General features: G+C 44.3%; 1 protein-coding gene across 1 annotated transcript; it reads right to left on the reverse strand.

Annotated features, from left to right (window-relative positions):
- Positions 1–521: 521 nt before the first annotated feature.
- C1H11orf97 (chromosome 1 C11orf97 homolog) lies at positions 522–8,498 on the reverse strand. Its single transcript, XM_054812937.1, has 4 exons — positions 8,381–8,498; positions 7,649–7,753; positions 3,558–3,683; positions 522–1,624 (listed from the first exon to the last, which is right to left on the reverse strand). The coding sequence occupies exons 1-4, from the start codon at positions 8,469–8,471 to the stop codon at positions 1,617–1,619; spliced, it is 330 nt and encodes a 109-aa protein (XP_054668912.1). The 5' UTR covers positions 8,472–8,498; the 3' UTR covers positions 522–1,616.
- Between the last annotated feature and the right edge of the window lie 2,005 nt (positions 8,499–10,503).

The raw sequence follows: 10,503 nt of genomic DNA on the forward strand, positions 1-10,503 counted from the left end.
ACCTTAGGAAAGGTGTGAATTACCAGTCTGAGTTAGCACTGGGAATAAGGAACTCTTCAACTCTGATTTTAAATTATCCATCAGTCCTAGTTAATTTTTTTCACTCTACAATACAATTCCCTCCTTTAGAAAGACAGTAAAACTTGTTTATCCCACAAATGTGCTGGAGGGATGTCTGAGAAGGATTCTGGCAATGAAAACTAGGATAAGTGCTAAGTAGTATTAATTTGGAAAAGAACGTGCTACAGTTATTCTAGAAATATGGCAAAGACTGATCATTAAGTTAATTGTTAATCATGGAAGTAGGAAATATCATGCCTACCAACCTGCTCCACCACCTCCTCACTTGATCGTGGGTTGTCATCTCCTCTCATTCTTATAGTTCTCCTCCCCAGGTCAGCCAGGCAAATGATCACTACTATGTATTTCTTGTGCTATCACAGCACTTAGGAAACAATCAGGGATCCTTCTAGATAAGCTACAAACACAGCTTTTGCATCACCTGTTGAGGTGAATCTCATCTCTTCCTAGCAGTTCTTAGTCCTCAGAGAGGGAACATGCCATAGTCATAAAAGCCAACTTCCCATTTTCAGCACCAGCTGTGCAGAGAGTAGTTGATCTACAGGATCGTTCTGTTCCTCAAGCCCTATCCCCTCAGCAGTAGGACTGAGGAAAAACCACCTGGACACCTATGTCTTTGACTCGCCCTACAACAACGAAGTCATGCTTGATACACTCCATGACAGTATCGTTGGTGACCACGTGGAAGAGCAGCAGGGAGTAAAAGTCTGAGGCCCAGACAAGACTCAGGATGCTCTCCGCACCTTCCCAGATCTCAGCCCCTCCACAAACCTCCCCAGACAGCACGTTGGGGCAGCAAATAGGAGTACCTCCTCCTCCTCTGGTACCTCCTCCAAGCATCCATGACCTTTCAAAGCTATCTTTTGTTCTGGTTTTATGCAGCACCTACAAGGATCCACACTTGTTTCCTAAGTGGTGTGATAATACAAAACAAACTAATGATCATTTGGTATTACCTCACTGTAACAATGGTTAAGAGTGAGAGTTAAGTGATAGGTTATTTCAGATTCCATGCTGCCTCTGTGGTTCTTTGACACTGCAATAACTCTTATATAGAGACACTGCAGGCTTATTTATGATAAACTTTTATTAAATCAGGCTAGATATCAGCTAGATACTCTTGGCTTATGAAATGCTCAGTGTAATGAATGGTCTCAGCCTAAGGCATTTTAAGGCATCTCTTCAATTACATTACAATCTTCTGCTGGAACTTAGAACCACTTTGGAACAGAAAAACCTATGAACATGTCAGGTTTCAGAGTAGCACGTTTTTTGTCAGCAAGAACATTTTGTAACCTTTGGATTGTGACATCTTCATCACTAGCTGAAATATGGATCAGATTTGGCTATTACAATATCTGATAAAGAAGCAGTACGAGGCTATGAATAAAACAACAAGAGGAAATAGCTCCCTATCCAAGCAGACCTTTCTTCAAAAACTTAGAAATACTGATCTACATTTCCAAAGGCAGCTAGTCTTTTTGATGTTTGATTTGACACATCAAAACAGGCTCAGGTCTTCACAGCACTGAAGTTCAGCTCTCTGTAAAAAAACAAGATCCACTGTAAGGATGGATGAGACACCACAGAGTGAGCCCCCCAAACCACTAGTCACTTTTAGGGAAAGGCAGTAAATGGGAGAAGCAAAAATAAATGCATTAACTTCAGTAAATTCAGCAACATGGGCATATATTTTTTTCTTTTTGTCTCTTCTACTTATTTCTCCTACATCTTTTTCCTTCATTTCTTTCAGTTTGTATCCCTGCTTTGCTGAACTGTGTTCTCTTCTCTCCAGTTTCCTTCAGGAATTCCTGACTATGTTCTATGTCTCCTCGATTCCCCTTGTCTGTGCTTCTTCCTTTTCCTATCCTTTCCTTCTGGCACTAAAGACACTAGGCTCATCTTCTCTCTAGAAACTCCTCCTCTTTTTCTGTCCATTTCCATAGCCTGTACCTACTCCATCTCTGAATTCGTATATTACCACCTCATTTCTTCCCCAGATCCTTACACAGAAGAGGGTGTGTGAATGGAAATGGTTTGGTGAGTATAGGAGCTGAAGCCAGACTGCTTCCAGCTTTTCTCCTGTCTTGTTTCTTCTCTGCCACCCCTCCTCTCATGTTACCTGCCTATTCTGCTGCAGAACAGGCAGTATAGCTAGTGAAAAGAGCAACACTTGTCTCTAGCAGTAGTCCTTAGGAATGAAAGTACATCTAAATTCCCAAAGGAAAACTAACAGATCTCATACATTTCAACACTTACATCAATTTGAATAAACTGTTTTGTTTTACAGCTGTGCTTCTCTCACAGATCTTAACAGGAAATGGAGGAGATCAGGATCTTTGAAAACTCTCTGTGCCTTCCGTAGAAGCCTCATGTACATGAGTTCACAGCCAATGTCTCCAAGCTCTGAGGCATCCTTCGGTTGTATTTTCTATGGTGTGGTTAAAATTTTCTTGGTTTAAGTACATTACCAGAAGTGACTGCAGTTAATACCTAGCATAGATTAGGTAATAAAAACATTTCTACAAGTACTACTTCTAGAGTAAAGGCAGCCATGGCAGAAGGCTGTACTGGTTAAACGCTTCTTACACTAACTTAATTCATGCTGCTGTTGTAACTCAGATCCCACGACCTCCAGAGCTCACAAGATCAAGACGAGAAGAAAGAGGTGCTAGTCAAGCAGCTAGTTGTATTTTTAAACCACTAGCCCCAAGAACATGAGAAAAGCTTCATTTAACAGCAAAATATGCTGAGTTCACATATTCTGGAACCTCATGGCACTAACAATATTACTCTTACAAAGTTAATGAACTCTGTGTTTCCTTGGGGCTGGAAGCTCCCACCTTCCACTACAAAGTTAATACTTTTCACTGAAAGAGAGAAGGTGGGCACACTGAGAAGACTATGCTAAAATCTACCAGCTCATAAGGAAGAGGTCTGCTCCACAAAAGCCACACTCCACTGACTGTAAAGAAAGAAATCCATGCTGACCATTGCAGGCAAATGCTAAAATGCCTGAAATGGTACCTAGATTGACCTCTTTTCAGGAGGTGTGTTGGAAGGACATATGCTTTTTCAAACATTTGAATTGGTTAAGGTTGGTTGTTAGGAAAGGCAAATAAGGTTCATCATGGACACAAAACCAACACTCATCACTCATCAGTAGGAAACAAGTGATTATTCCACATGTTTACAAAAGGTTTCAGCACATGAAATAAGGTCACTCGACACAGCAGTCCTAAACGGGTGCAAAGATTTCAAGTCTGTTGGCTACTTAAAGGAAAAGGTGGGTTAGCTCTGCAGAAAGATGCCCAGAGGTGATTACCATAAGACCATATATGTAACCTGATGAAAAAATAACATTGAACAAAACATATCTACAGTCCTGTGAGACGTCTATGAATTTATAAAATAATATTAACCTGCAATTCTAAAATGAGGTTTTATCATTAAATTTTCTTATTATTGACTCTTACTTTTCATTCCTGCATGCCTTGAGTAGAATTGAGGCTGTAAAAGTAAACTGTTTCTGTTCTGTGACACTGGTTTCAGGCTTCCAATGGAGAAATTCTTTTTCACACTCCAAATTCCTTCCAGAGCCACTGTTAATAATTTGTCAAAATAATACCGTTATAACCAATTACTTCAACTTGTTCCAGAATTAATGTAACTTTTAAAAGGCAGTCCCTTTGGTCTATACAGTAATTAGAAGTAGTTAAGCAGAACACTATAATCTTTCTCCACAGTTAATGAAAAGAGATTGACATCTTCAGAGAGCAATTCAGATTGCTAAAGGTGTACAACGCTCTCTACTGTCTGTAGAACAGCTTACGACTACTAGGCTCCTAACTGAAGCAGGATGCTGCTGATCTATAAGAAACAGCAGTAATATCATCGATGCATCCAGCATGATTTGTTGGTCATACTGGAGTGCCATAGGCCCTCATAAAAAGATAGCAGAACAATAACAACCAAAAGAACCAAACAAGCCCCCCCAAAAACCCCACCCAAGCCAACATCACCAAAACAAAACAAAAAAGCTAATTTATTTTGTGGAAAGGTTACAATTTACTAACCATCTAATTTATGTTAAACAAGAAACTTTCTAATAATCTTAACTGTGTAAATCAGTAACCACCCAACCTGACTACTGCTGTTTATCAGAGCTCAGGCCACTGAAGAGCATCTCTAATTCTCCGGATGCATGCAGATGGAAAAGAAACTATGTACCTGCTGAATAATCTCTACACCAGCACCTATTTGACCTTACTATACATAGCATTGTTATATGCTATGCATATAACATATTATGCTATACATATTATACACTCCTGTAACAAATATTTTTGTAGTGTTTCTATATTATCTTTAAGCCTTTGTAACATACATTTCATTGGGGGGACTCCCCAGAAATCATGAGAACTTATATGGTAGCATCCATTTATACGATCAGACTGAAATATTCCAGACAATTTTGATCTATTGGCAGATGAAAGTAGTGAAATGTGGTTGGGTTCAGCTCTTAGTAACATTTGACACATGAGCAGATGGTGCAGACCAGTATTAATATCTGCAATTCAGCTACTTGTCCAGAACAAGCACTTTTAGAGCACGACACATGCAACAGTAGGTATCTAGGACAAGTCAGAAGAATCATGTTTTCCAAACGCCTTTTTCTCTCCATTTACTATAAACAGAGCCTACATATGTAGTTTGTTTGCAGGTGTGTGCTGTAATTGCTTAAGGAACCTAACCACAATAATGGAGTTGCAGGTTCAAATGGTCTTTACATCTGACAGGAAACTGATTACATCACCAAGCTTTTGTACATTTCTGTCTGTGAATCCAACTGTTTTAAATTCATTTTGATTGAGTTTAGACATGGGTCTCAATCCTACATGAGAGAAAACATAAAAACTTCTTTCAAAATTTTCCAAATTTGGAAACAAAGGCAAAAATTACTTAATGTAAGTATAGAATCATAGAATCATAGAATCTTTAAGGTTGGAAAAGACCTCTAAGATCATCAAGTCCAACCATCAATCCAACACCACCATGTCTACTAAACCATGTCCTGAAGTGCCACATCTAGAGGTTTTCTGAACACCTCCAGGGATGGTGACTCCACCACCTCTCTGGGCAGCCTGTTCCAATGCCTGACCACTCTTTCGGTGAAGAAATTTTTCCTAATATCCAATCTAAACCTCCCCTCGTGCAACTTGAGACCATTTCCTCTTGTCCTTCTGCTAGTTACTTGGGAGAAGAGACCAACACCCACCTGGCTACAACCTCCTTTCAGGTAGTTGTAGAGAGCAATAAGGCTTCCCCTCAGCCTCCTCTTCTCCAGGCTAAACAACCCCAGTTCCCTCAGCCACTCCTCATAAGACTTGTGCTCCAGTCCCTTGACCAGCTTTGTTGCCCTTCTCTGGACACACTCCAGCACCTCAATGTTCTTCTTGTAGTGAGGGGCCAAAAACTGAACACTGTACTCAAGGTGCAGCTTCACCAGAGCCAAGTACAGGGGCACAATCACTTCCCTACTCCTGCTGGCCACGCTCTTCCTGATACAAACCAGGATGCTCTTGGCCTTCTTGGCCACCTGGGCACACTGCTAGCTCATGTTCAGCCAACTGTCAACTGGCACACCCAGGTCCTTTTCCGCCAGGCAGCTTTCCAGCCACTCTTCCCCAAGCCTGTAGCGTTGCCTGGGGTTGTTGTGACCGTAGTGCAGGACCCAGCACTTGGCCTTTTTAAACCTCATACAGTTGGCCTCGGGCCATCGATCCAGCCTGTCCAGATCCCTCTGCAGAGTCTTCCTACCCTCTAGCAGACTGACACTCCCACTCAATTTGGTGTCATCTGCAAACTTACTGAGGGTGCACTCAATCCCCTCATCCAGATCATTGATAAAGATATTAAACAAGACTGGCCCCAAGACTGAGCCCTGGAGAACAGCACTTGTGACCAGCTGCCAGCTGGATTTAACTTTGTTCACCACAACTCCCTGGGCTCAGCCTTCCAGCCAGTTTTTTACCCAGCAAAGAGTGCATATATATTTTATATATATATATATATTTTTATATATATAATTTATATAGAGAGAGTAATGGGCTTGTTCCAACAAAATGCAGCTTAATACAATCAAGGAATAGCTTTACCCCATGAAAGAGAATGTGATGCTACAGAATGGGAACTGTGTATTGTGGAGCAAAAGCATCGTGGATTTAGGAGTAGCAGTTGACAAACAGTTCAAGGTCCTTATGCTAACGTTAGCTCTAATGTAGCTCTAAGGTAAGTGGATGATTCTCTCTCTCTACAGGCTACTGGTGATACAAATACTGAAATACCATGATCAGATTTGGTATATGCATTTTAAAAGAGGCAAAACAATTGCTGAGAGAACATAAAGAACCAAACCCAAATATATATATGTATATACCTTCTCTTGAAGAAAATCTTGGATACTAAAAAAGGCACTATTATATATCCAAGAAAAACAAGGAGCTGAATCATGCAAATCCAAATTATTAATCAGGCTTTTTTTTTTTTTAATACACCAACCACTAGAACAAACTAATGAGGGAAGCTGTGGAATAAGCAACTTTACTTAGTGGACTATACAGAGAGGTACCTAATAAAATCCAACGGCTTGGCTGATAAAGGCAGTAAGTTCCTATAACAAGACCTTATAGTCAATCAGATAAAATGACCTATCCTGAAAGATGACAAGCTTCTGAAAATTAATTTTCTACAATTAGGTTAATAGATCTTATGGCTGCAAGACACCACCAGCATCATGTAAGTTTTGTCTTACATGGGTCACATGGCTTCAGGCTCATTCCTACACCAAGACTAGCAAATGAGCTTGGACCCGGACTAAGGGTTTAAGTGCAAAATATTTAAAGCAGTATTAAAAATGGTGAATCTAAGTGATCTTTGTTAAATTGTTCCAGCATTAAGATCTCTTGTTAAAAACCGCTAATTATTTCTACTCCGATCTTACCTCATTTTTACCTCCAGTTCTCAGAACTTTTAATAGTTTAGCTAGACCGAACATTTTGGTCCTTCTTAGACTTCCATTTCTTCATTTGCCTATTGTAATCAAATCTCTCCATAACCTTTAAGCTGCCTAAACAGATTAATTTTCTAATTGTTTTCACTGTTTTCCTGTCCTTTATTTACCCTTATCATTCTCCCCTAAACTCATTCTTTTCAACACCAACTCCAGTCTTGAACAGCAGATGGGGACAAAGTATTCTAATAACTACAGCACTCCTTTCAAAGACAAAGGTAACAAAACCTCCCTACTGCTTGGCATTTGTTTCTGTTTTATTAAACTGATAGATTGTATGGAATTATCCATGCTCTCTATGTCCCGTAATTTCAGACTAAAAAAAGTAGTAAAGACTATACACAATTCTTCTGTTTCTAAATGTTCCCCAGGCTATTACATAGATGTTCTGGGATGTTGGTTTTTTTAAATAGTAATTTTGCCAGAGTTCCTCAAAACAACATACATTTCATTTGCCCTGACAAACACTTGCCGATTGCTGATAGGGAGGATTACCTGCAGCTGGATGTTTCACATGGCATGCTTCTTTCTGAAAACAAAGCTCTTCCTCAAGGATTTCTTTAACTCTCCTAGATGGCTCAACATACACATATTTCTTCCCTGTTAGTAAAACACATTACAAAAGAACCAGTTATTTTAAACCCCCTGACTGCTAACATGCTTTGCCAAATGTAATGTCATTTTATGCCTCTCTACTTCTGCCTTTAATACAACTGAAGAGAACTCATTCAGCCAGGTTCTGCTCCCCAACATTGATTCCTCACAACAGGACCATGGTGGGTAAGTCCAAAAAGGGAGTGCTGGTGGGCTGCAGTGTGGTGAGGGGGGTCTCCCACCTGGGAGCCCAGGCCACCCCTGAGCACTGGGGAGATGTGGCCACTGGGTCTCCCCATGGCAAACAGCCCAAGGCAGGGCCACTCATGGAGGTCTCCAAGGAGATGTCCTTGCTGAAGGAGATCTCCAAGGAGCTGAAGGGGGATTTGAGCACTTGATGGCAGCAAGGGAGTCCCTGTCTGACAGGGCACTACCCACACCCCTGCTGTGGTGGGGTGCGTGGTGCTGGGGGTGGCCGCGGGGGATCAGTGGGGAGCTGGGGGGGAAAGGTTCGGCTCCCCCGGCCGGGGCGGGGGGGTGGGGACCGGGCGGGGAGAAGTGGAACGGAGGCCGCAACAGGCGGGGCGCCGTGAGGCGGGCCCTGCCGCCAGGCCGGGGGAGCGCCGCGCTCACAGGGCTGCCCGCCTCCCGCCGCCTCGCCGCGGATATCGCCGCCCGCCTCCTCGGCCGCCACCGCCAGCTGCTCCCCGCTCGCCGCCCTCATGGCCGCCACCGCGCCCGGGCAGGTAGGAGCCGGGCGGGGCGGTTGCCACAGGAGCGGGGGCGGGCGCGGGGGCGGTCCGGTTTTGCCCCGCCGCCGGGAGGAGGCAGCACGGCGGCAGCGGAGTGGCGGGCAGCGCCGAGACCCGGCACCTTAGCGGGACAGAGCAGGGCAGCACCGCTCTGCCCGTCCTCCGCCGTGTCGGGCCTGTGCCTCGGCGGGAGCGCGAGTTCCTGAGGAACGGAGCCCACCTCCTCCCGCAGCGCTGTGCGAAGGAGGCAGAGCGGGTCCGCCATTTCAGGTCACTGCTGGGGTGTTTGATCCCCTCCACAGGCCAGGGTTAGCAACGAGGGGACCCCCGCGGCAGGGTGTGGCCAGCCGCCATCCCCAGGGGACAGCAGGCCATGGCCACCTCATGGCCGCTTGGGGCATAGAGCAGGTGACAGCTCTAGGTATCAACAGCTCCTCGTCTGCGTCAGTCAGCGTTACCGCGCTCGGCAGCAGGCACGCACAGCACGAACGTCTCGTGCCGCTGTGGGGTGTTGCCACTGGCCTGCCTTGTGAAAGGATGCCTTGTCCTCGCCTGAGGCAATGGCGGACTGATGGAAATAAAGACAGAAGAGTCCAGTTTAACTGGATGGATGACGTAGATCTACTAGTACTTAACTAGCTTGGTTTCAATAATGCTTTTCATAAAATGAGGCATCTTGAGATGTTGTTTATAGGAGTGAAGTAAACTTGACTCTCCTTGTTTTGCCACTGTTAAAGTTTCAGGAAAGAAGAGCAGCTGGAAATTGCAGCACTCAGCAGATAATGCTGCCAGCGGGCACACAGGGAGGCTGTCCCGCTCGCCTGGCCAGGAGCTTTGCCCTGTGGTAGGTTCCTTGAAATCAAGACTTTGCATACAGTCGTGAGAATTTATAAGATATGAACCAAGACTAGTTACACAAATGCATGATGTAATCCATTTCTTTATTTTTCGTTTGTGCATTTCAAGGCATATTCATCTCCCACAGCTGCCCTGAAACTAAACTTTCAAAATAATAAACATTAAAAATCATCTTGTACTATTCATGGTTCAGAGGCAGTTTTCTGTTTTCTAGTAGAAGTGCTGAATGTGGCTTCTAGGAGGACAAGATTCCCTCCACAGATGCTCAATCAGAGCACTGAATGTGGGCCAACTTCCCCCAACCCTGCTGCTGCTGCTGCTACAAATGTGCTTCAGCTCTGTTAGTGGTGACTGGAATGAAATCGGGGTCACTCAGGCATCTCCACAGGACAATCAAGTGTTTTGTTACAGCTGTCATACTGAGTAACAGTACTCAGGTCTTACATTCAATTTTTAGTTCAATTTGATTCACACAGAGAAGCGAGTTTCTCCATTCCTAAATTATAGATGGCAAAGATGCAGCATGCCATTACCATGGGAAAAATCTTTAGTTGTGGTGGGCTGACCCAGGCTGGAGGCCAGGTGTCCCCAAAGCTGCTCTGTCACTGCCCTCCTCAGCTGGGCAGGGGAGAGAAAATATAATGAAAGGCTCCTGGGTCGAGATAAGGACAGGGAGCGATCACTCACCTGTTACTGTCATGGGCAAAACAGACTCGACTTGGGGAAACTGAATTTATTACCAATCAGAGTAGGATAATGAGAAATAAAACCCAAATCTTAAAACACCTTCCCCCACCCCTCCCTTCTTCCCAGGCCCAACTTCACTCCTCATTTCTCTCCCTCCTCCCCTCCAGCGGCACAGGGAGACGGGGAATGGGGGTTGTGGTCAGTTCATCACACAGTGTCTCTGCCGCTCCTTCCTCCTCAGGGGGAGGACTCCTCACACTCTGGCCCTGCTCCGGCCTGGGGGCCCTTCCACGGGAGACAGTCCTCCACCAACTTCTCCAACGTGAGTCCTTCCCACAGGTTGGAGTTCTTCACCAACTGCTCCCATGTGGGTCTCTCCCACGGGGTGCAGACCTTCAGGAACAGACTGCTCCAGCGTGGGTCCCCCACGGGGCCACAAGTCCTGCCAGCAAACCTGCT

The sequence above is a fragment of the Grus americana genome, chromosome 1 (assembly GCF_028858705.1).
Source record: "Grus americana isolate bGruAme1 chromosome 1, bGruAme1.mat, whole genome shotgun sequence".
Lineage (NCBI taxonomy): Eukaryota > Metazoa > Chordata > Aves > Gruiformes > Gruidae > Grus > Grus americana.

Excerpts from the sequence above, each read along its gene's own strand:
- C1H11orf97 (XM_054812937.1), bottom strand. The coding sequence starts at position 8,471 with ATGAGGGCGGCGAGCGGGGAGCAGCTGGCGGTGGCGGCCGAGGAGGCG. Across the intron at positions 7,754-8,380 it reads GGCGGGAGGCGGGCAGCCCT|GGAAGAAATATGTGTATGTT; the intron begins GTGAGCGCGGCG and ends TTTTACTAACAG. Across the intron at positions 3,684-7,648 it reads TGTGAAACATCCAGCTGCAG|TGGCTCTGGAAGGAATTTGG; the intron begins GTAATCCTCCCT and ends AATTATTAACAG.